Source organism: Prosopis cineraria, unplaced genomic scaffold, assembly GCF_029017545.1.
Source record: "Prosopis cineraria cultivar Desert tree isolate PC_DT_omini unplaced genomic scaffold, ASM2901754v1 PC4, whole genome shotgun sequence".
In the NCBI taxonomy this organism is placed as follows: Eukaryota; Viridiplantae; Streptophyta; class Magnoliopsida; order Fabales; family Fabaceae; genus Prosopis; species Prosopis cineraria.
The window spans coordinates 27,464,538-27,491,674 of NW_026555335.1; the positions used below are offsets into that span (position 1 = coordinate 27,464,538).

The 27,137-nt window shown below is 37.1% G+C and overlaps 1 protein-coding gene across 1 annotated transcript in view; it reads left to right on the forward strand.

Annotated features, from left to right (window-relative positions):
- The window catches only part of LOC129308926 (uncharacterized), a 50,987-nt gene that overhangs the window by 13,287 nt on the left and 10,563 nt on the right, over window positions 1–27,137 (forward strand). Inside the window, exons 7-11 of the mRNA XM_054950289.1 lie at window positions 3,598–3,757; window positions 3,875–3,989; window positions 19,470–19,545; window positions 19,626–19,808; window positions 20,332–20,492. Of these exons, the coding sequence (XP_054806264.1) occupies window positions 3,598–3,757; window positions 3,875–3,989; window positions 19,470–19,545; window positions 19,626–19,808; window positions 20,332–20,492 (695 nt within the window). The remainder of the gene's footprint in view (window positions 1–3,597; window positions 3,758–3,874; window positions 3,990–19,469; window positions 19,546–19,625; window positions 19,809–20,331; window positions 20,493–27,137) is intronic.

The following is a 27,137-nucleotide window of genomic DNA, read 5'->3' on the forward strand; positions in this document are numbered from 1 at the left end:
GCTTAAAAGGAAGTTTTATCAAACTAGTACAATGTCAATAATGCTACATGGTAGTGAATGTTAAGCAATAAGGGGAAAAGAACAAAAAGTTTGGTTAGCAAAAATGGTGATGTTGAGATAGATGTGTGGTCATACAAAAAAAGATAAGATCCATGATGATCATAGATGAGAAAAAGTTGGGGTGGCCTCTATTGAGGAGAAAATAGTAGGAAACTATTATTTAAGGTGGTTTGAGCATGTACAAAGAAATCCAATAGAGGTGTTGGTGAGGAGGGTTGAAATGATGATCTTGAGTCTTTTGAAGAGAAGTAAAGAGAGACTAAGAAGAACACTCAAGAAAGTTATTAAATAGAACCTTTTGGTGAACAATTTATTCAAAGAATTAACACAATGATGTAATTTGACCTATGTAGACAACTTCATTGATTTGTAATTTAGAATTAAATGAACAAAGTTAGTTACTTAGTGACTATTAGAGGGATAAAGATAAGCCAAGTTAGCATCTATATATAGGGAGGATGTATGAACTTCAGCCTTTGTTTAATGATCAATATTTTCTAGAATTCTCTCTTATCTCTCTATTTCTCTATTTCTCTATTCTTTATCCTATCTCTCCTTTCATCTCTTATCCTTACATTGTTCCTATTCGTCCTTTTCCTACTCATCAGTGGTATCAACAACCTTAGCCTCCCTTCATGCTTGGAACTCGATCCTATAATAGCCAAAGTTTAACGGCAGAGCAGTATGATGATCGTTTGTGCAATTGAAGAAGAATTAAGAAAGATTGCATCTTCACACCGTGTTATTCAAGCCTTATTTGCTCTAGTGGCTCTTGGACGAGAAGCGAGCACTACATCAGGCTTGTTTATTCAACTTGCTTATAGACAACAAAGTGCAAGCCAAATGAGGAACATGAGGCATTGAATCCAAATGAAAAATGAAAGAATTTACAAATAACAATGCTTCCCTTGCTAGCAATAGAAAAAGTTTCATTTGCAGTATCTATTTCTCATGCCTACTACATGGACAATATGATGTGAATAATTTGGAGTCCATAGTCCTATGATCTGAGTCCCAGAGTCAACAATCCACTTAGATTTATTTGAACAGGTATTTACTTCATAGTGACCATTACCTTGCTTGGCTACTAGGGTAGTGTGGGATGGTTGGGATGTTTGGCTAGATTATTGTAAGGCATTGAGCATCTCCAGTAGCTTATTTAACTAGTCCTTATCAATTGTAGACATGGACCCAAATTTGTCTTCTGCAAGCTCAAAAGTGGCTTGATACCCACAATCCTTGCCTTTCTGTGGTTTCAAGTTCATAGGTTTACCATGTAGGTCCCAGCAATTGTCCTTTGAATGACTTGTCTTTTTGCAATGATCACATGAGACATGAGACTCTCCCCTTAGTGTCCTTTTGTCCTTAATTAGAGTTCTTGCTTACCAAGGTAGAAGATTCAGATAGAGGAGGTATAAGGATAGAGTCAACTAACATCACCTTTTGACGAGAAGCTTCTCTCCAAACTTATGCATGCATCATTAGCTAAGACCTGAAACACCTATTCATCCTCAATTCATGTTTTGTATGTTGCTGCATCATGGGAACAAGACCACTCTTCCTTTGTGTTGAGGTCAATTTCTTGCCATATTGGAACGAGTTCCAAATAGAATTTAGTGAGCTCTCGTTACTCTTGTTTGATTTGCTGATTTTATGTCTTGGAATCATTTATTCAAACAGCATCTTCACCATCCGAGTACGAGTCTTTAATAGTTTCTTGGATATCTAGTGCTGTTGGTAAAAACATAAATGATTGCTGAATCTATGGAGTCATGACATTGACTAACCATGAGGCCATCATCAAGTTTTCTATCTCCCACTTCACCATAGCGGTCATGTCTAATTTGTTTGGGTTCTTGGAGTTTTTGGTGATGAAACCTAGTTTGCCTCGCTCACCAATCACAAGTTGAATTGCCTAAGCCCATTCATGATAATTATTGCCCTTGAACTTATTTGACACGAGGGGAACGGATGACCCCTTGGCAAAACTCAACCCATCGAGTAAGTTGTTGGATTGCTTGATTTTGACTCTCCCTTCAATGGTCTGCTATTGTTCTTGGTTTTAATGTTAGAATTGACATGCTTTGATACCATATGATAATTGAATTTGAATATTTCATTTTATTGTTCACAAGATTAGGGATATATACATGGTATAGTGAAACAGGGAAATAAAAGCAAATGATTACAAATAATAATTCCCCTTATCCTATCTAATTTAATCCCTACAAATTAAGAGAAAATCTCTCACTACTAATGATTTGTTTGACTATTCTCACAATTAGTGTCCTATAACACTAATTCAGTTATTTTGAGCATTAATATCAAAACCTCAATATTTTCCCCATCTCATTTATTTATACTATCAAAATCTTGTCCTTTTATTCAATATTAAGCAATATTCCATCATATTGATAGAGATTTGGTAGTATAGGATATCAAATACTACATTGAGTAATATGGGATGCTTGATGGGGTATTTAAGTAGGTTAGTTTTCTCACTTTAATAACTAACTTTGGGGGTAGGGTTTCCCATCCCAATTAGGTACCCCATCAATTGGTACTAAAGATTGGTTGTTGATGGTTCTGGAGAGGGCGACCCACAAAGGGTTTTGGCCAGCTGGGGGTTAAGTGCTATAGAGTGCAATCATTGGGACATTGGCTCTCCATGGGGAGCCAATTGATGGAGACTTGATAGTGTAGGATACAATGTCCTATATTGAGTAGCCTAGGGTAGAGGGATGATAGAAAAAATGTGGACTGATGTAATTGTGAGTGTGACTTTTTTAACAACTAGTATAAAAAATAGGCAAATTATAGGCAAAGATTTGGGAGATTAATTCAAGTTTAGGTAGGTCAAGGTCATCATAAAACTCAGAAAAATATCTTTAGCATCATGATGCAATAGAGGAAGTCATTAAATGACAGTCTCATAATATCTTTGTGAAATCTTTCACTTGCCCATCAAATTGTCACAATGATTGTATTGAAGGTTTTGAAGAGGAGCAGCAGTAGGCAGTAATAACAAGCTTTATCCTTAAGATTTTGAAGAGTAGTTTGAAGTAAATTGAAGACATGAAGACCATTAAAACTCTAAACAATACTTTGAAGTAAAACCTCAATTTGCAAAATGTCACATTCAGATTCAACCAACCAAGCTGTTATACCTGGTCAACTATGTTATTCTGGATCTATTGGAGAGCTGAAAGTTGTTTTGGTTATCATTAGTTGTAGAAGTGCCCTTTGTCTTACCAAGCACTTCAAGATGAATTATTCAAGTACTATAAAACTCTTGAAAGAGTTTTTTTCCACTAGTTAAGAGTGATGAAGACCAAGATGAAAATACTAGGGGAAATGAAATTGTGGAAAACTCATTCTAGGCTTAGGATATTCAAGATATTTATTAAGTGAGTTTTGGAATTTTATTTGAAAGTTTATATATTTGATTGGTTTATTTATTTTCTTATTATTGGCTCCCTATAAACAACTTTCTCATTAGTTGTCTCTACTTATGAACAATTTTGTTTTTCCATGTAGCTTAGGTCATTGGCTCTTCCATTTACCGTGTTGGAGTGGACTCTTCCAACAGTTCCTCGTCCTGTTCAAAATGCATCTACTAGGCAATCGTCCTCATCTTCTAAGGAGCAAAAAGTAGATGAGACATCCATCCCGACAAAGTTGCCCTCATCAGATTCAAGTTAGTCATTTAGTGAACTTAAATATTCTTAGAAAAGAAACTAGTCTAGATTTAATGGCTCCATTTTTAATTAAAGAATTAAATATGGTTTTGGCTAATGCTAATTTCTTTGGATAGAGGATTCGGGCACAGAGGGACATCATGATGACACTTCTGAGAGTTTTGCGTTTGCCTTGGTGAATGGAGCACTTGGAGTTTTTGAAGTTCAAGGACGAAGGATTCGAGATTTCAGGTATATCCTCTTTTGTTTGACTGAAAGAGCGTTGTGCTTGTGCTGTTTTTCATTATACATGGATTGTTAAATTTGTAATGGTCATGTCTAAGACCTTGCAAGGTACATGTATTTGGTTAGTCTACTTTTAGTTGTTATATGCTATCAAGCTGTTTTTAATGAGTCTTGAATATCTTAAATATTTGGTTTTTCTAGATAATTTACAATCCATTAAAAAGTTTAGAGGAGTAATGAAAAAGTATCGATGCAAAGATCAATATTTATATATGGTTTTTATTGAATTGAAAAAGCTTATGATCAGATACTAAGAGAAATACTTTGAAAAATCTTGAAAAAGAAAGGAATCCACGTTGTCTATATTAGAGTTATACAAGATATGTATAAGGGGGTAACAACTAATATAAGAACATTTGGTGGTGAAACAAAGGACTTTCCTAGAAGGATTGAACTACATTAGGGATCATTTCTGAGTCTTATTTGTTTGACCTAGTTCTAGATGTTTTGACTGAGTATATTTAAGAAGAAATCCCCAAATGTATGCTTTTTGTAGATAATATGTGGATCAAGTGGTAGCACACTTAGCAATTTAAACTAGATTAACTAACTATATAGTATAGTGGCAACCTAGGTTATCTCCCAAAGATGTGTTTAAAGATTAAATTTAGAGCTTCTTAATGCAATTTAATTAAAATAAAAATCCCAATAGTTGATTGATTTTAATTGATTTAAATTAAATTTTATCGCACTGCCATCAGACCGGCAATGTTATATGGTAGTGAATGCTGGGCTCTAACGGGACAGCAAGAGCATAAAGTTGGAGTAGCAGAGATGAGAATGTTACGATGGATGTGCGGACATACATGTAAAGATAAAATTCAAAATGAGCACATACGCGAAAAAGTGAGGGTGGCACCTATTGAGGAAAAAATGGTAGAAAATCGGTTGAGATGGTTTGGGCATGTACAAAGAAGACCAAGGGAGGTACCAGTGAGAAGAGTAGAACATATAACTTTGAGTCCGATTAAGAGAGGTAGAGGAAGGTCTAAGAGAACACTCTTGAAAGTTGTTGAATGCAATCTCTTAATTAATAATATTCCTAAAAGTTTGATAAATGATAGAGCACAATGGCGTCTTGCAATCCATGTAGCCGACCCCACCTAGTGGGATAAAGGCCTGTTGTTGTTGTTGTTGTTTAAATTAAATATTAATTAACCGAATTAAAGCCTAAAAACCTAAGCTAATGAGTTTATGAAAATGGGATGGAATAAGGTACTTGGAATTGGATAAATGCTCAAATTCTAACTACTTATGAAATGTAAATTAGTCACCCTTGATTCTTCTCTTCCTAACCAAATTATGAAGCTGCTAGGATAATTCTTTCTAGCAACTTAACTTCATTAGGAACCCTAATTAAGTCCAGGATTCAAGAGCCCAATTCAACTCCCTAATTTAGTTTTAGGCCCAAGTTAGGCTTTTAATGGCAAATTCACTAGGGACCGCTTGGTTCAATTTTTGGCTCCATTATTGGGGAGGTTATTTTGGATTGAATTTTTGTGTTTCTTAGTGCTTCACTTTCTTTTTCATCTCTGCCATCTTACTTCCGTATCATCACATTTGCATCGCTTCATTCTTTCTCACCATTTTCATTCATTTCCACGCACTTTCACTTTGTTTTCCCTATTTTGAATCTTTTTGAGTTTTGTTGTGTTTTAGTCAATTTGAGTCATTTTGCTATGATTTTTGGTTTTTAGAGTCCTCTATTATTTTTAGGTAATTTTTGTGTACATTTTTGAAGTCAAAAACTTGCAAAAATAGTTTCATTTTGGTTGTCATGAAATTTCATTGTTGCTGGAATTTTTTCAAATTTTGCCCAGAAAATCCAAAAACTTATGTATTTTGAGTTTCTTAGGGTCATTGAGCATTTTTAAGCTTTAGTTATTAGATTTGGGCAAATTTGGCCAAATTCGATCATCTTCAGTGACTTTTCAATTTTTTAGTATTGTTGTGATTTTCAATTATTTGTTGCGTGTCTTTGTTTTGAGTATTTTGCTTGGATTGGGGCTGTCCAAAGGTGAGGATGAGAATCCACCCTATAATCATAATCATGTACATGAGGGCAGGGCTAACAGTGAGAGGATTGGTGAGAATTTTATGGATAATGGGAATACTGGTGGGTTAAATAATGAAGAGAGGTCAATTAGGGTTACACAACCGCATTGGGATGAAAATCCCTATGGTTTGTATGTAGCTCTTCATGGTTTAGATTTTGAACTTAAACCCTCTTTCTTAAATGCCCTACCTAAGTTTCATGGCCTTCCTAGTGAAGATTGCCATAGATTACTCTCATCTTACTTCCATGTGTGCAATAATATGAAACCCCCTCATGTTAGAGTAGAAGAAGTTCAAGCCAAGGATTTGTTTTCACTCTTGAGAGCAATGCCAAGGAATGATACTTTAACTACCCTTCTTATATTAGAGTTCATACTTGGGCTGAATTGAGACGTTTGTTTCTCGAAAAGTTCTCCCCCCAATTCTAAATTTTCAAGGTTTAAGAAAAAAATTTATAGTGTTTTGCAAGGGGAGGATGGGACATTATATGAGTTTTGGAACTGAATTCAAGGGGTTTTTTGGCTAAATGCTCTCAACATGGTATTACAAGTAAAAATTTGATCAAATACTTTTATCATGGGGTTGTCTCATAGATTTAAGTGCTTTGAAAGCTTGGGAGCTATTAGAGGAGATGGCCATAAGTAGTGGAGAGTACTCAAATAGGGAAAGGAGACCTATGTATGGGGAGAGCATTGTGTTGAGTGAAAGTCATCTTGACTTGCTTGCTTTGAAACTTGAAAAATTGCTGGTACCCTCTAATTCCAATTTGAATGTATCATCCCATAACCGTGTTAGTATTGTGCATGTTTCACAAGCTCTTGTGTCTTTTGCATCTCAAGGCCAAGTGAGTCAAGAATAACACCCATATTAATGTCACTAAAAGGGAAACAATTAAACTTCTCACAAAAGGAATAAGTATACCCATCAATGCAAAAATAAGGCAATGAAAGAGATGCATGAGGATAAGAGTTAAGAGCAACGCATTTTTTGAAACATCTAAAGCATCTTCAATAACAATTTTAATAGCACTCACACCTAAGAGGGAGTAGTCCTCATAGGGACGCTTCATAGCTTCATAAATATTAAAAGTAACAAAATCCCTACCACACCTCAAGGTAAGTTTACCTTATTCCATATCAATCAAAGTGTGGGCAGTGGTCATAAAAGGTCTATCAGGTATCAAAATATCCTCCCCACTACTCTCTTTAGACATATCAAGCACATAGAAATCAGCAAGGAAAGGCATATTTTTAACACAAACCAAAACATCCTCAACTTTTTCATGTAGGTGCCTTAGTGTCCTATCAGCTAATTGGCAAATCATTTTTGTAGAGTGCATGCAATTCAAACCCAGGGTTTTATAAATGGATAAAGGCATAACATTAATAGCAATATTCAAGTCAATCAAAGCATATGAAAATTGCAATTCACTAATTTTGCAAGGAATTGTAAATGACCCTAGATCTTCACATTTAATTGGCAATTGAGGTTTCATTATGGCACTAATAGAAGAAGAAAGTTGCACCATAGCATTTTGAGTAAATTTCCTCTTATTAGTACAACAATCTTCAAAAACTTAGCATATTTAAGCAAATTTTTCACCAAATCAAGCAAAGGTACATTTACATGAATTTTATTAAAGAGCTCATATACCTCACTGTCTTGTCCCTTTTCTTTCCTTAGCATCCTTATTGCTTGAGGAAAAGGCAATCTCTTCATCAACTCAAGGCGTAACCTCATTAGGCTCATCCTCATCAGGCTCTATCTCTTTAAAAGGCAATCTCTTGAAACTTTACCATTAGGCTCATCCTAAATGAGAATATTCTCATTTGTTTCATCAAATAATCTGATTATTCTCTCCCTTTTCAGTCCTAAAAGTGACACCACTAATGCTTAATTTAGCCCTCTTCCATGATTCTTGACCAATTGCGAAAGTCCAAGTTCATATGTGCCACTTAAGTCACAAAATAAGCATAAAATCAAAGTCAAATATTCATGTGACCTAATAATTAAATTCTTGTACATGGAATTAATTAATTAGCATGGGAGAATATCAATGAAGTAAAATTCAAGGGTAGTAACACGTGAAAACTCATGCATGCACATAAAACTTTAATTCGGTCAATAAAGTCAACAACCCTGAAATGTGATTTTTATTTTATAACTCCCAAACCAAATTGAATTTTGAAAAACTAATTTCTTATTTGTTTTTTTGGGTATAAAACACATGGAACACAACATTAACCCAATTTTTCATAAAAAATGCAATTTTAAACCAAAATACCTCTAGTGCAAAATTTTGCCCCTTAGGCAATTTTCTTGCTTTTGATACCATAAATGCACCAAAGTGGGGAATAAAATGTGAAAAATGGATCCTAAATAAATTAATAAAGTGTGTAAAATTTGAGTCTTATCAATGTAGTTCTTTTTGTGAAGACAAGAGAAGAGATTAATTGCAAACTTGAGTTATGGAGGAGGACATTGGATTCGAAAAGTATCTGCCTGAGTAGGAGTAAGACGGAATATTTGCATTATAATTTTAATACGAGGTAAGTTAGTAGTAATTTAGAAGTGAAATTGGGAGATTAAATTATCCCTCAAGTTAAAAAGTTTAGATATTTGGGGGCTATTATTTAACATAATGGGAAAATTGATGGGGATGTGGCACAAAGAATACAAGCTAGGTGGTTTACTTAGGGAAAGGCTAAATGAGTTATTTGTGATCAAAAGATACCTAATAAACTCAAAGGAAAGTTTTATCAAACTATTATAAAACCAGTTATATTATATAGTAATGAATGTTAAGCTTTAAAAGGATAGTATGAGTATAAAGTTAGAGTAGCGGAGATGAGAATGTTGAGATGGATGTGCGAGTATACACGTAAAGATAAAATATGAAATGAGTATATATGAGAAAAAGTGGGCATAGCATCTATTGAAAGAAAAATAGTCAAAAATCATTTGAGATATTTTGGACAAGTATAGAAAAGATAGCGAGGCACCAGTGAGGAGAGTGGAACGGATTATTTTGAGTCCTGCATGGAGGGATAGAAGAAGGCCAAAAAGAGTAGTTATAGAAGTTGTTGATCGAGACCTTTTAATTAAAAATATTCCTGGATGCTTGGTAAATGATAAAGCATAATGGTATAGTGCAATCTATGTAGCTGAACCCATCTAGTTGATTAAGGCTTCTTGTTGTTTTAAAAAGTTTAGAGGAGGTTTGTTTAAATACAAAAGATATAAATGGGAGGGCCTTGCTAACCCAGTTTTGAAAACATAAGCTGTTCATTGCGGACGATTAAATTCATCATTAAATTTTGAGAAATGGGCTTGCTTGGGACATTATAGAGTGCACTTTTCTGTTTTGTTCTATTCAAAATCACTTGACCTATAAATTATTTATGGTACCTCTCATGTCAAAATTGTCTGTAAAATTTGAAATGGGCCTTTTTGAATAGTAGAAACTCATGTTGGAGCCCAATGGAGGACTATGATTGCAAATAAGCATATCTGAGTTGGTTGTAGGCATGAACCATCCAGCACTAAAGAGTTAAAAGAACAATGTATTTGATTTTTCATTATCTCACTCATCTAGGCTTCAGTTTTCTGTTAATGTAGCTAGTTAGTTCCTAAACCAGAAAAATGAGGAGCACTTGGAAATTGTATATTAAATTTTCTGCTGTCTTAAAGTGGCTCTTGGAGTGGGACTATTCTTTAGAAGGAGCACTCCTAGAAGTATTAATGTTTTTTAGATGCCGATTGGGCAAGATTTGTGATTGATGTAAGATGCAGTTTTGGTAACCCTGCTTTTGTGATTGACTTTTCACTACAGGAACTTGGAGAGGTAAGAAACAACTAGTTGTTGATAGGAGCAATGTTGAAACAGAGTTCCATGTACTAGCTCTTGGAATTTTGTGAAGGAATTTGCTTGATGTGACTTCTCATGAAACTTAGATTTTGACTTACCTATGAAAGTTTTGATTGATGAGATATGTGACTGATGGAAGATCTAGAATGTTTTACTACACTTTTTTATGGTGGAATGTGGTTACATGGAGTGATGAAATTAGAGACCAAACAGAAAGATATAGATAGTATAGTGATAGAGTCACTGGAAGTAATATGTATCTGATTATTCTGAGTGGGTACAAGGAATAAATAGATAACAATATTAGAGCTGCTATTTTATATATAGATAACAATACTAGAGCTACTATTTTATAGCAATATAACCAGCTTAACGACTTATTCCCTGATACTCTCCCTCATTTATATCTGGATCTCTTTCATATTAATTCTTCATTTCTTCCGTTCGAATGGAACTCTTCTTGATGTGGTCAGGATGTTATGAAACATTGAGCTTATTTCAAAAAGTAGCAAAACTGTTGTTGGTAATTGCCTTCATGAGAATGTCTACTACCTGATCATGAGTGGAAACATGTTGTTGATTACCTTCTCCTCTGTGAAGAACAAGTCTAACTCTACATGCTTGGTTCTTGAGTGGATAAAAGGATTAGAAGATAACATCCCTATCCTTAGATTGACAGTGACTGAGAATCACTATTGTTGTGCGCTTCAGATTATGAAGTTGATGCAATAATGATTGGATCCATATCACTTAAGCGGTGCAATTAGCTGGGCTCCGATATTCATCTTCAGTACTTGATTTTGAAATGACTGACTGTGTTTTAGATGCCCATGAAATCAGATTAGGGCATTGGAACACTGCAGAACCACTAGTAGAATGCCTGTCATCTCTATTTGTTGCCGACTCAGCGTCAGCTTTTAAATTCAAATTAGAACTCTTCTGTAACAATGGCCCATGTGTTGTAGTCCCACTAGATATCACAAGATTCTCTTCCTAATCTGCCAATGGTATTGTTGAGGTACATGGATAAATCGACAGGCCTTCTTAACCAAATTGGCTAACTTGGGTCTGGTGATGGTAATGTACTGTAAGGCTACCAATGCTATGATAGACCTATACAAGTGTTCATCTTCAACAAGATTGTCTCCACCTTTTCAGAGTCTAACAATAGAGGACATAGGCGTTTTACCTCAGTTTATATTTGTCATACCAGCTTTAGCCAATAAACCATTGATGTATTTAGTTTGAGTTAGTAGAACGCCTATTATCTGTAACTTGAATGCCCAAGAGAAAAGTGAGCGGTCCAAGATTCTTCAGCGCAAATTTATCATGAACTTAGGTTATAAGTTGGATGGTTTCTGCCTTTGAGTGACCTTTTATGATGATATCATTATCATCAACAGATACCAACATTAGCATTATTGGGTCTGCTTGTTGTTGATAGACAGGTAAGAATCACATTGCAGATCTTGCAGAAATGAGACCTAGGCAAACTAGGTTAGAGGATAGTTTTTTAAATTGAGCTCGTAAAACCAGCTTATGGTTATATAAAGCCTTTTAAAATTTGCACACCAAAGCAACATCTTTTGTTCTTAAAGCCAATGTGATGTAAAACACACACACTCACATTGATTTGAACAGAATAGGATGAGGAAAAGAAACAGAATCAGAGAGTGAGAGGTGAAGGGGGAGCGAAAACAGAGGGGAGAGATGACAGAAAATAGAGAAAGCAGGGGAAGTGGAGAGGGACGCAGAACTGATAGATAAGGGAATAGAACAGCAATTCATTCCAACTCTCAGAACCTCCTTACATGTGCTGCATGGTGGCTTTTTATAGAAGCCACAATTAAGGTTTCCTTCTTATGAAGGAAACATAAAATGAACTAAAATATAAGTTTGAGGTTTCCTTCCCTATAAGGAAAGCTCAACTTGCAGATTTAAATAAAGAGTAAAACAAACAAAAGCAGGTCAGGTTTCCTTCCTTTAGAAGGAAACTTACAAAATACTAAATAATGCAAAAACAATTATTTCTTTCTAAAATAACATTTGCCATATTTTCTATCAATTCTCTCCTGCTGCAAAGAACTCTCCTCCGGAGAGGTACAGGGTTGATAGGCTTCTAGCAAGGTAGGATTAAGTTGTTGGAATTCATCTTCTGAAATCCAGGTGGCATCTTCATCAGATCGACCTCTCCAACGAACCAAATAACGACGGATGGGCCCCTCAGAGGTAAAGACCATTTGATCATCCATAATGGTCTCGATTTCATCAACTGATGGTGAGACAGCAGGCAATGATGGAATTGGCACTTGTGAAGGCTAAGTACCTGCAAAATCATCAGAAAGCAAAGGGGAAGGCTCAAAAGTTCCCCGGTAAGGCATAAGATCCTCTACATTAAAAACTGGACTAATGGCCATATTAGAAGGTAGTTCTAGAAGATAAGCATTAGGTCCTAATTTCTTTGTTATGCGAAAAGGTCCCGCAGCTCGAGCATGCAACTTTTTAAAAGCTTGTTTAGGGTAACATTCTGGACGAATGCGAGCCATAACATAATCACCTATTTCGAAGCTTTGAAATCGACGATGAGTATTAGCAGATAATTTATATTGATCATTACTTGTCGCTAATTTGCGCCTAATTTCAGCATGTAAGTCATGAAGGCAATTGGCAAAGGATTCCGCAGATTCAGAAATGCGAAATGTCAACGGGATTGGCAGGAGGTCAATAGGCTGTTTAGGATTAAAACCTTGAACAATCTGGAAGGGACTCATGCCTGTAGACCTATTCACTGAATTATTATATGCAAACTCTGCAGTGGGTAGAACCAAATCCCAGTTCTTCGGCCTGTCTTCAACTAAACTCCGAAGCAAATTACCCAAATTGCGATTAGTGACTTTAGTTTGCCCATCAGTTTGAGGGTGAAAAGCAGAAGAGAACTTCAATTGGGTACCAAAAAGTTTCCATAGGGTCTTCCAAAAGTAGCTAACAAACTTGACATCTCTATCAGATACGATAGTGGTAGGTAACCCATGTAGACGTACAATCTCCTTGAAGAACAACTTTGCTAGATGTGAAGCATCTGTAGTTTTGCTACAAAGAATAAAGTGAGCCATCTTTGAAAACCTGTCCACAACAACTAATACAGAGTCATGACCTCTAGCTGTGCGAGGCAATCCTAAGACAAAATCCATACTCAAGTCTTTCCAAGGTGCCTCGGGAATCGGCAAAGGAGTATACCAACCGGTATTCTGTCGCCTGGCTTTAGAAGTTTGACAATTTCGACATTGAGACACTATGCGAGCCACATCACGCTTGAGTGAAGGCCAGTAGAACCTATCTTCGACTAATGCCATCGTCTTATTAACCCCGAAATGACCAGCTAAACCTCCAGCGTGTAACTCCCATATAAGAAAATCTCGCATAGAAGTACGTGGGATGCACAGTTTTCTCCCATGAAAGAGATGACCGTCTTTAATGATGAAATCAACATGCTCATGACGATTATCACTGCGAACTTCTTGGTATATTATCCCAAAATCTGGACATGAAGCATAGTTGTCCTTCAAGTTTTCAAAACCAACAACACTAACGCTCATAGTGTGCAACAAGTTGATCCGACGGCTTAGGGCATTAGCCACTATGTTTTCTGTTCCTGAACGATGCTTGACCACAAAAGTGAATCCCTGAATATACTCAACCCATTTAGCATGTTTAGCATTTAAGTGCCGCTGAGAGTTGATAAATCTAAGCGCCTGATGATCAGAGTATAGAACAAATTGTTGCGGAAGAAGGTAGTACTTCCAATGCTCAAGGGATCTCACAATTGCATAAAATTCCTTATCATAAGTGGAGTACTTTTGTTTGGCATCATTGAGCTTTTCGCTGAAGAAAGCCACAGGGTGACCTTCTTGGCTTAGTACACCTCCGATTCCTGTCCCAGACGCATCACAAGCAACTTCGAAACACTTTGTAAAATCAGGTAAAGACAAGACTGGAGCTTGAGAAAGCTTCTTCTTAATATCTTGGAAAGCCATGGAAGCTGTAGATGTCCACTGAAACTTGTCTTGTTTTAAGCAATCAGTGATAGGAGCCATAATGTTACTGAAGTTTCTAATGAAGCGTCTATAGAAAGAAGCAAGGCCATGAAAACTCCATACTTCATGAAGAGATTGTGGCTCAGGTCATTCTTGAATTGCTTGGACTTTCTCAGGGTCAGCTGCTAAACCCCTTTCAGAAACTATGAAACCTAAGAAGATGACCTGATTTTGAAGAAATGAACACTTAGGCAAGTTAACATAAAACTGTTCTTGACGCAAGGTGAGAAAAATTAACTCGAGATGTCTCAAGTGTTCTTCTCTTGACTTGCTAAAAACTAGTATGTCATCAAAGTATACCACCAAAAACTTTCCCAAGTAAGAGCGAAGGAGGTGAGTCATTACTCTCATAAATGTACTTGGTGCATTTGATAACCCAAAAGGCATGACAAGCCATTCAAACAACCCATCTTGCGTTTTAAAAGTAGTCTTCCACTCATCTCCAGGCCTAATCCTGATCTGATGAGAACCACTTCTGAGGTCAATCTTTGAAAACCAGCTAGATCCAGACACTAAATCAAGCATGTCATCAAGTCTAGGAATGGGAAACCTATACTTGATGGTGATCTTGTTGATGGCTCTGCTGTCTACACACATTCTCCAAGAGCCGTTTTTCTTTGGGGTTAAAAGAGCAGGTACTGCACAAGGACTCATACTATGCTGGATATAACCCTTTTCCAACAATCCACTAACTTGTCGGTTAAGCTCTGCTCTATCTTTAGGGTTCATCCTGTAGTGTGGTAGATTGGGGAGTTGTGAACCTGGAATGAAATCAATTGCATGTTGGATCTCTCTCATTGGTGGTAATTCAGATGGAAGCTCATCGGGAGTGATATCTCGAAATTGTTGTAAGAGCTGTTGCACTTCCTCTGGCATTTTTGAAGTAGTAGCAATTCGTTGCGTGATCTTGGATACCAAAATAAACACGATCGTACTCTTTCTGCTTTCTTGTACAAATTGTTTTTCTGTTAGAAGATGCAAATTGTGGGTTTTGGGTTTTGTGCCCTTTGATTTACTTGAGCCTTTGCCTTCGTTGTCAGGCTTAGCAGGACGTAACAGGATCGTCTTGCCTTCATGCTTAAATGTATAGGTATTCTCACGACCATGATTGATAACATTGTGGTCATAAAGCCACGGTTGGCCAAGTAAAATGTGAGCAACATCCATTGGAAGAACATCACAAATAATCTCTTCTTTATAGTCACCTAAGTGAAGAGGAACGCGACATTGTTGCGTGACTGGTAAAGAAGTTTTGTCGACCCATGCAACACGAAAAGGTTCTGGGTGAGGTTCTGTCTTGAGATTGAGTCGGGCTACTCCTTGACTAGAAATAACGTTTCTAGAACTCCCTCCATCAATCACCAATTTGCAAACTTTATCTCCACACTTCACAAAAGTATGGAAAATACTTGTTCGCTTCCACGAATCACTAGGCAGAGGGACAGATAGAATGCATCGCATAACTCCAACTCGACGTGTCTCACACCCATGTTCATCAATGATGATGTCCTCATCGACATCTGAAGGACACTCAACTGGATCTACGACAACGTCAGCATTTGCATTGTCTTCCTCACCTTTATATTGTGAGTCAATAACTAGAGTACGCTGTGGGCATTTTGACGCAATATGACCCTTTGAGTGATAGCGAAAACACTCGACAAAGGAATTGTTATGGCGGGAAGCAGGAACTATAGCCTCACTAGGCTGCTTAGAAGTATTACCCCTTAACCCAATTGCTTGAGTAGGTGTAAAAGACGAGCTAGGCCTAGAGGTGTAAGTGCTCCTGTTGGTCGTTCAGACATACTGGAAGTTCGTGCTTGTCTAAACAGATTGCTGTGCATGTCGATACGCTACGAGTACTGTGACAGAGACTCTACTTCTAAAGTCTTATGATAAGCTTCTTCAAGAGACTTGGAAAGTTTAACTTGAGCTCATTCTGTAGATATGGCTTGAGACCATTAACAAACTTGGTAATGGTGCGCCATTCCTCTTCATCCACGTCACATCTAATCATAAGGTCATCGAATTGAGAAATATACTCGGAAGCTATGGAGATTTGCCTCAAATTAAGGTAGTTGTCATACAGTTGACTCTTATAATGAGTCGGCACATATTTTTCTTTCAGCTTAGCCTTCATTTCATCCCACGTCTCAATCGGTGGATAACCTTGTCGCTCAATGTTCCTTTGGACATTTTGCCAATATTTCCTAGCAGATCCCACGAGCTTCATCTTCGTAAACCGAACTCGCTGAATATCTCTCATGTCATACCATTCAAAATAATCTTCCCTGCTAGCTAACCAATCCAGGAATGCACTAGGATTCAATCGTCCATCAAACTCAGGAGCTTCAACTTTAACCTTTTTGGTGATGTCATCAATATGTGTCCTTCTAAAGCCTTCTCTACCATTCCTATGGACTAACTGGTATGGTCTATGATGTTGTTCTTCAGGCCCTTGCCCATCCCAAGTATCATCTATGTCATTAGAATGATGATTGGTAAACTCATGAGGAAATGTTCTACTGTGTCTTTCACGTATAGCTCTAGAGGAATGACCAATCCTAAGGGAATTACCTCTAAGTTGATTGCGGACTGGGAATTGTTCATTTTTAAGACTTGACTCTCCTCTAATGATAGGTCTTTCGAGTATCCCTTCAGTTGTTTTCCTTGTATCTTGTCTGTATGTCAACTGAATTGCACCCATTATCTCTTCAAATTTATTGTCCATGAATTCTTTAATTTCATCTAGCCGCTGGTCCACATATGCCCTTTGAGTCCTTTCAGATTCCTCAAGATGATTTTGGGTGATTTGGGAGTTATTAGCCATGACAGATTTTAAGGCAGTAATTTCTTGGTCTAATAAAGCTTGCTTATCATATAAATCACGAATGGTCATACAATGACAAAGATGGTATGGTAAAGTGCAAGTTTGGTGTGGATTTAATAACCTAAGGAAGAAAGGCCCCCAAGTTGCCCTTACCTAAATAGGTGAAGTCCCTTCTTTAACAACACTAACCCTCTGAGAATTCAAAAATTCCACAGGGATCGTATGCTAAATAGGTAACAACTCGAGTGAAGTCTTCACAGAAATCTCCGAAGGTTCAAAAACCTTTCAGGAAAACCATTAGAAACTTCAATTAACCTAGGGTAATTTTTGGACACGGGTATAGGGCAGGATTGTGTGTGAGGTAGGTGTCTTAGGTTATACGAACACTGCTATCAAAAGTCACAAATTAACAACATAATGATCAATGTAAATTTTCCTTTTTTTTTATATATTTATATATTTTCAAAATATTAAAACATGATTAAAAAAAATAAAAATAAAAATTGCAATGCTCAAAGAAACCAAAGTACCACACAACAAAGATTTCAGAACTAGCTATGAATGAAACACCTCCCTTTAAGAACCAAGTAAGCCAGTTAAATGAAAGGGTCGTCGGCCTTACCAGCGTTGCTTTAGGAGCTCAAAACAAAAAGTTTTACCCCCAAATAAGTTTTAGATGATGACTTGCGCCCCTCAGCTCCTTCAAAGTTGAACAAATTCTGCGAAGACACACAGAAAACACTGAAATCACGTTCTGGCGGCGACTGTACGGACAGCGTGTGTGACGGCGCGTGAGGCGAGTGAAGACCACGCGCAGAAGCTCTACCGGCGCATGACGGCTCGTGTGACTTCGGGCGGAGGTGGTCTTTTTGGTTCTGACCGGATTTTCCCTTCTGAGCACGATGGTAGCGTCCGTTTTTGGATCTGACGTCGGGAAATGTGATTTTGGGTGCTGGCAGCATGAACAGAGTATGCTGAGCTCCCCTGAGAGTTTTCCTTCGATCTCCGGCCGCGGAAACAGCCTAGGAACGTTCAGAACCAGGCTCTGGTACCAAGTTGATGTAAAACACACACACTTACATTGATTTGAACAGAATAGGATGAGGAAAAGAAACAGAATCAGAGGGTGAGAGGTGAAGGGGGAGCGAAAACAGAGGGGAGAGATGACAGAAAACAGAGAAAGCAGGGGAAGTGGAGAGGGACGCAGAACTGATAGATAAGGGAATAGAACAGCAATTCATTCCAACTCTCAGAACCTCCTTACATGTGCTGCATGGTGGCTTTTTATAGAAGCCACAATTAAGGTTTCCTTCTTATGAAGGAAACATAAAATGAACTAAAATATAAGTTTGAGGTTTCCTTCCCTATAAGGAAAGCTCAACTTGCAGATTTAAATAAAGAGTAAAACAAACAAAAGCAGGTCAGGTTTCCTTCCTTTAGAAGGAAACTTACAAAATACTAAATAATGCAAAAACAATTATTTCTTTCTAAAATAACATTTGCCATATTTTCTATCACAATGACATGAGGAATGTTTTAAGCCTCTCCTAGGATTTGTATGTTTGGTTGTTTCCAAGGGTAACGGGCCCTTTGACATTGACGATGATAGCCATCGTAATAGGAGTTGCTCTTGTTTTGATCATTGTGTGTATCGCTTTTTGACTCTCCCTTTGATCACATCATCCCAGGTCTCAAATTTCTCTAGTGCATGCCTTGACCTCTTAAGGGAATCCTCAAGATCATATCCTCTCATTGTTGCTAGCATTTGATATTTCTTGGTGAGGTTATTATTGTTCCCATCATGCTTCATTGAACTAAGATGGGAGAAAGTTTGTGGCAAGGGCTTAATGGCATGATCAAGGTTCTTCGATTGGATACACTGCTCTAATAGTAGCATGAAGAGACCGAACAGAATGATACAGATTGCAGAATGATGAGAGAATCATAGGAAGTAATATTTATAGGCAACAATACTACAGCTACTCTGTTATAACAATATAACTAACATAACAGAATAAAACAGTATAACAAACATAATTACATAATGACTTATTCCTTAATATGGAGAAGCAAGAGACGATCAACTTTTGTAAGGAGCAATGCTGAAACTGAGTTTTGTGCTCTAACCTTTTAATTTGTGAAGGAATTTGGTTGATGAGACTTTTCAAGGAACTTAAATTAGTTGTTGACTTACCCGTGAAAGTTTTTGTAATAAAGTATCTAGGTCTAGAATACCTAGGAATTCTATTCATCATCATATGACAGAGTATGTGGAGATTGATCAGCATTTTAAATGATACTATAATTCCATTCCTTGCTCAGCCTTACATGCTTTGCCATCTATTTTTAAGATCATAGGGTGTGAAACAGAATGTGTTCATCATTGAACTAGTAATTAAACATCCAAGTACTGACACTGGCAGGTTTTGAACTTATATCAAAAAGCTAAAATGAGTCTGCAACTATGTTCCTCAGGGGAATAATCAATTTGTCTTGCTTTTATTGGTTCTTGCTCTTCCTGTTTTACCCTTTTTCCAGTATTTTTAAATCTTATTAAGAGAGTATCTACTTTACTGCAGACCGAAATGGCCTTCTACATCATTCATATCCTCGGATGGATTAATTACTGCAATGGCCTATCGCTTACCTCATGTGGTATATATCACATTCTTATAATTAGTTAATATGAGTTTGCTGCAAATTTTATGATGGTTATGACTAAATTAACTTTTCAGGTTATGGGGGACAGGATAGGAAACATAAGATGGTGGGATGTGACAACCGGACAGTCTTCCTATTTCAACACTCATAGAGAAGGAATCCGCCGTATCAAATTCTCTCCTGTTGTACCAGGAGATCATAGTCGGGGGCGTATAGCTGTTCTGTTTTATGACAACACCTTTTCTGTATTTGACTTGGTATGCAATGTTGCTGACTTTTTTCTTCTTTTGATTATATGTACACTTTCATTTTTATTATTATTGCTGCTGCTTTTATTATTATACTTTTCTATGGTTTCTATACATATTTGTTCATCTTGTGATGAATCATTTTGTAGCTTAAAAAAAAGCATTAAATTTTTGTTTTTGGTAGGGATTGACAACTTCAAATGAAGGGAACCTTATATCTTTCTTATATAAAATGTTTCCTTTCAGTTTCTCTCTTGGAATCCTTTTACTTATCCAACATATTTCAGTTGTTCCTCCCCTAGGTGGTAATAACTTTCCTTTTTGAAGAAACAAAAGACTTTGATTTTGAATAAAGAAGGGTTCTGGTTCTCTTTTCATGTTATAGGGCTCCTCTAACCCTATTTGTCTTTTCATTCAGAAATTGATAAGTAGGAAAAGATATAATTTCCAATATGTTGTGTGTGGACAAGTCTTCGCCCCTTTGATATATTTTCTTTATTTGATCATTAAATTTTATGCATGCTTTTTTCAGGATTCACCAGACCCCTTAGCCAACTCACTGTTGCAGCCTCAGTCTTCTGGAACTCTTGTATTGGAACTTGATTGGTTGCCCTTGCGAACTGATAAGAATGACCCACTGGTTTTGTCCATTGCTGGAGCTGATAGCAGCTTTCGCCTTTTTGAAATCAATATGTAAGTGGCACAACTGTCCGGACTGATAAGCTCCCTTCACCAATAACATAATTTTAAGATGGTGATCTTGGTGCATAGAGCTTGAACTACAATTGATGGACATGAACTTGTAGTTATATTGTGGAAATCCCATTAATTGTGTAAATAGTAAATAGGCTTGATTTGTTTTTTATTATTATCCCTTCTCTTTTGCCTCTGACCATTAGAATTAAAGCTGATTATTCCTTCTCTTATCATAGGCTAGAAATCAGGGATTAGATTAGCCTAGCACTGTGTATATATTGTAAATCGCATGTTCATGTTTGTATATACGAATTGAAGCATTTCAGTCGACTCTCTCACATGGTATCAGAGCTTGAGGGAGAGATCGAAAACGTATTTGATTCGGAAATGGAAATGGAGCCGATTGGAGCAGTACGCGACACCCAGACACGATTTGCGACTGACCCGAGTGACTCTGGGGGGTTCGACAGTCTGATTTTGAGCCAGAAGGGGGGACTGTACACATCAATGCCGAGCTTAGAGGGCTCAAACGTCCTCATCGTCTCTGAAAAACTGATTGGAGACAATTATCGAGAGTGGGCACATACGATGAAGCTTCCTCAATGGCGAGTCTGTAATTCCAGATGGCTCAAATCTGAAAGCCCTTTGCCTTTGGAAAAATGAAAACTTGATGGTGGCTTCTTGGCTCATTAATGCGATGACTCCAACCATAAAAAGGAGCTTTATGTATCTACCTACTGCAAGAGAGATATGGGAGGCTGTACGAGAGGCATATTCCGATGGAGAAAATGTTTCTCAAATGTTTGAAATCAACACTAAATTGTGGCACATGAGTCAGGGTTCTTGTAACCTTAATGATTATTATCTTGAAATGATTGCTCTTTGGTAGGAATTGGATCTGATTAATGAAGATGCCTGGAAGTGTGTTGAGGATGCTGCCTAGTTTAAAAAATGCATTGACAAAGAAAGGCTATTTGAGTTCCTAGCAAGACTCAATCTAGAACTTGATGCAGTAAGGGGGAGGATCCTGAGTCTCATACCATTACCATATGTCCGTGAAGCGTTTGCTGAAGTAAGACGTGAAGATGCACGTCGGCTTGTTATATTGAAAACTGATGCTAAGGGGACCACTACTGCACCTGAACCATCAGCACTTGTCACTAGAAGTGCAGATCCAGGAGGCCAGAAGAATAGACCCACCTATGAACATTGTAAAAAGATAGGTTAGACCAAAGATACCTGTTGGGATATTCATGGCAAACCCCCAGACTGAAAACCAAAGAAGCCAAGGGGTCGTGGTTATCACACTGGCACAAAAAAGAGTGATGATAAGCCCACGACACCTCAAGTACATCCAGCCACCCAGCAGTTCCCTCCTGAACAATTCGCCAAATTCATGGAATTTCTTAATACCCTTCAAATGCCTGGCACAAAACAGCCAACGGCCACGGTAGTCCACAAAGGTAACTTCCTACAAGCCTTACATGTCATTCAACATCTAAGTATTGAAAACCCTTGGATTGTAGACTCAGGTGCTTTTGATCACATGACGGATAATTGAGAATTATTGTCCACATATACTCCATATGGTGGCTCCCTTAAGGTTAAAATTGTTGACGCTACAATATCTCTAGTCGTTGGTGTTGGAGACATAAAAGTTTCCGATAAGTTGGTTCTTCATTCTGTTCTTCATGTTCCAAAATTGAAGTGTAATCTATTATTTGTGCAAAAATTGACCAAGGATAAACACTGTCATGCTGATTTCTATCCCAACTATTGTATATTTTAGGAAATGTCAACGGGGACGATGATTGGCAGTGCTAGAGAATTTGATGGTTTTTATTACCTTGATGCATCCTCTAAAGAGTGGTAGCATTTGCAATAAAGTTTCCTTTCCTAGGGTAGTAGTATTTTGTTATGGCACCAACGTTTTGGTCATTCAAATTTTCAGTATTTGAGTCAAATGTTCCCTTCTCTTAATTCTAATAAAAATATTTCCAAGTTTTATTGTGATGTTTGTGAACTTGCAAAGCACCATAGAACCACTTTTTCTCGTAATATTTACCAACCTTCCCAACCGTTCACCACTATTCACAATGACCTTTGGGGACCTAGCCGAACTGTCAACAGGACACAAAAATGGTTTATAACATTTATCGATGATCACACCTATGTTTGCTGGACCTTTCTCCTTAAAGACAAAATTGATGTTGTCCCTGTATTCATCAACTTTTGCAAAATGATTCAAACCCAGTTTCACACCTTCATTAAAATCCTACATACCGATAACGGTACTGAGTTTATCAATAACTCTTTAGGCAATTTCTTATAGCACCATGAAATTGTTCATAAAAGTACTTGTGCTTATAGCCCCCAACAGAATGGCATACAACAACAACAACAAGAAGCCTTTATCCCACTAGGTGGGGTCAGCTACATGGATTGCAAGACACCATTGTGCTCTATCATTTATCAAGCTTTTAGGAATATTATTAATTAAGAGATTGCGTTCAACAATTTCCAAGAGTGTTCTCTTAGGCCTTCCTCTACCTTTCTTAATCGGACTCAAAGTTATATGTTCCACTCTTCTCACTAATGCCTCCCTTGGTCTTCTTTGTACATGCCCAAACTATCTCAACCGATTTTCTACCATTTTTTCCTTAATAGGTGCCACCTTCACTTTTTCGCATACGTGCTCATTTTGAATTTTATCTTTACGTGTATGTCCGCACATCCATCGTAACATTCTCATTTCTGCTACTCCAACTTTATGCTCTTGCTGTCCCGTTAGAGCCTAGCATTCACTACTATATAACATTGCCGGTCTGATAGCAGTGCGATAAAACTTTCCTTTAAGTTTATTAGGCACCTTACGGTCGCAAATAACTCCTTTGGCTTTTCTCCAATTAAACCACCCAGCTTGAATTCTATATGAATTATCTCCACTAATTTCGCCATCATTTTGAATAATGGCTCCCAAATATCTAAACTTTTCCACTTGAGGTATAATTTGATCTCCCAATTTCACTTCCAAATTATTGTCGAATAGTCCTTTACCAAATTTACAATATAAATATTCCGTCTTACTTCTACTTAGACGAAAACCTTTCAACTCTAATGTGCTTCTCCATAACTCAAGTTTGCAATTAACCTCTTCTCTTGTCTCTGCTATAAGAACTATATCATCCGCGAAGAGCATACATTTCAGAATTTCCCCTTCCGTCAAAACATTTAAGATCAAGTTGAACAAATAAGGATTCAGAGATGATCCCTGATGTAGTCCAATCTTTATAGGAAAATTCTTTGTTTGACCACTAAACGTTCTTATACTAGTTTTTACCCCCTCATACATATCTTGTATGGCTTTAATATAAGCAATCCGTACTTCCTTTTTTTTCTAATGCTTTTCAAAGCACTTCTCTTGGTATACGATCATTAGCTTTTTCTAAATCAATAAAAACCATGTGTAGATCTTTATCTTTACAATGATACTTTTCCATTAATCCCCTTAGTAGATAAATTGTCTCTGTAGTTGATCTACCTGGCATAAAACCAAACTGATTCTCAGAAATACTTGTCTCTAATCTCAACTTGTGCTCAATTACTTTCTCCCACAATTTCATTGTGTGGCTCATTAGTTTAATCCTTCTATAGTTAGTATAATTCTGAATATCTCCTTTATTTTTATAAATAGAAATTAATGTACTTCTCCTCCACTCATCAGGCATTTTCTTGGACCGTAAATCACATTAAATAACTTAGTTAACCATCTCACCCCTTCTTCACCTAAACATTTCCGCGCTTCGATAGATATACAATTAGGTCCGTTGGCTCTATCATTTGCCATTTTCTTAAGAGCTTCCTTTACCTCCTTATCACGTATTATTCGATAGAATGACAAATTTTGTTCTCCTTCACCAGTTATTAAATCCTCCAAGTTACTAGATGAACCTTCTCCATCATTGAAAAGTTTAGAAAAGTAAGTCTCCCATCTATTTTTAATTTCATCATCTGTAACTAAAGTTCTTCCCTCTTCATCTTTAATACACCTTACCTGTTCTAGATTTCTTAATTTTCTTTCCCTACTCTTGGCAATCTTATAAATATTTCGCTCTCCTTCCTTCGTCTCAAGGCTCTTATAAAATTTTTCAAAAGCTTTAAAACGAGCTTCACCCACAGCTCTCATAGTTTGCTTCTTAGCCATACGGTACCTCTCCTAATTTTCCTCATTATTACACAAATGTATGGCTTTAAAACAGTTCTTCTTATACTTGATTTTGTCCTGTACATTATTATTCCACCACCAAGACTCCTTATCTCTCGGATCAGAACCTTTTGATTCTCTCAAAATTACTTTTGCAACCTCCTGTATCTTTTTAGCCATATCCTCCCACATAATGTTAACACTTCCCTGAGATTCCCAAATTCCTTTATCCAAAAGATTTCGCTTGAAATATCTTGCTTCTCACCTTTTAATTGCCACCACCTAATCCTTGGTGCTACTACTTGTCGACGTTTTTGGATTTTACTCATAATACACACATCAAGGACTAGGACCCTATGTTGTGTCATTACAGCATCTCCGGGATCACCTTGCAATTTTTACAAAGTCTTTTATCTGTGTTCCTAACCAAAAGAAAATCAATCTGTGACCTTGAGGCTCTACTTTTGTAAGTGATGAGATGCTCATCTCTCTTCTTGAAACAAGTGTTTGCAATCTTAAAATCATACGCCAATGAGAAATCAAGAAGAGTTTGTCCTTCATTGTTTAGCTCTCCAAAATCAAAACCACCATGCACCTTCGCATACTGACCAGCTTCCCTCCCGACATGCCCATTAAAGTCTCCTACAATAAAAATCTTTTCACTCTGTGGTATGTGTCGAATCAACCTCTCCAGATCCTCCCAAAATAATTCCTTAAGACTGACTTCTGTCCCAACTTGCGGCGCATAAGCGCTAACAATATTAACAGTTTCACGTCCAATTATCATTTTTAAGGAAATAATTCTGTCTTCAATTCTGCTAACTTCTACAACGTTCTTTTCCACTCCTTATCTATAATGATGCCTACTCCATTGCGTGCACTTACTTTTCCTATATATCAAAGTTTGAAACCTTGAATATTCTTAACTTCTTCTTCACGCCATTTTGTTTCTTGCAGGCAAAAGATATTGATTTTCCTTTGAATCATAACCCCTACAACCTCTACAGATTTACAATTCAATGTCCCAACATTCCAAGTACTAAATCTAATTTTGCTCTTATGGACTAACTTCTTTAGCCGCGTGCGTCCAGAATGACGCGGTAGCCCTTGCTCATTTAACACTACATCCGGGCGCCGATGCAGCAGCTCTAACTCACTTATCACTGTACTCGAGCCATGCAGCGCGTTACTTACGGGCAACGACCTAGCATTAATATTATAACGTCTATTGTTCATATTCATGATAGATTCAACAAAGTTTTACATTGGCTGTTGATGGCCTAACACAACCCTCCTCCTTTACCCCAACAGAATGGCATAGCTGAAAGAAAAAATCGGCACCTTTTAGAGATTGCTAGAGCCCTTCTTCTTAGAGTCGGGAATAAGAGCTGGGCTTGACGGGCTGCCTGTTTAAGTCCATTTTAATAAGGGTTCGGGCTTAAAAATTTGGCATTTTTTAAGGTAACCGGGCTTCGAAGTCCGGCCCTTTTAAGCCCTAGAAAAACGGGCTCGGGCCCGAGCGGCCCGTGAAGCCCGTTTTACTATTCACAAAGTATTGTTTTCACCTCTTTCCAGATAATGTGCAAACATTGATTTGTATTTTGTACCAGCAATTGGTTGAATTGTTTTGTGCCATTTTATAGTAATTTTTATATTTTATCTTGTGATATATGTATATATATATTTGATAATAAAACAATTTAATTAATAATTATTGTAGGTGATGATGAAGAAGCTGCAGAAATAATTAATATTGAGTCTCTGCCTCAATCTTTCACAAGTGGACCTACATCTGAGGGTTTTAATATTTTATTTATGGATGATAATGAGAGAGATCTTGATTAGGATTGATGATAATGTTTGCCTTCATCTTATTTGGACTTTTAAATTTTTTGTTCATTTTTTAGATTATGTGAGACTTTGGTTTGATATATGTTAAATTTTAAAATATTCTAAATAAATTTTAATGTTGAATTTTATTTTATTTTATTTTATTCTTATCCGGACTTACGGGCCCGGCCCTGAGCCTTATGAATAAGGGCCGGGCTTCAATTTTAGAATAAAATTGGGATAACCGGGCTTCAGGGCCTTCGCCCATAAGGGCCGGCTCGTTTACCAACTCTACTTCTTCTTACCCATAATGTACCCAAATTTTATTGGGGTGATGCCATCCTTACCGCCACTCATCTCATTAATTGAATGCTTAGCTTAATCCTCTCTTTTAAAACCCCACTTGAAGTTCTTCACATCACCCATCTTATTCCTCACCTTGAAAACAACCTTCCACTGTGAGTTTTTGGGTGCACTGTCTTTGTTCACATTCATCACAATAGTAAACTTGACCCTCGTGCAGTTAAAAGCATTTTTCTTGGATATTCTGCTTCCCAAAAAGGGTACAACTGCTATGATCCTCATACACAGAAATTCTTTGTTAGTTG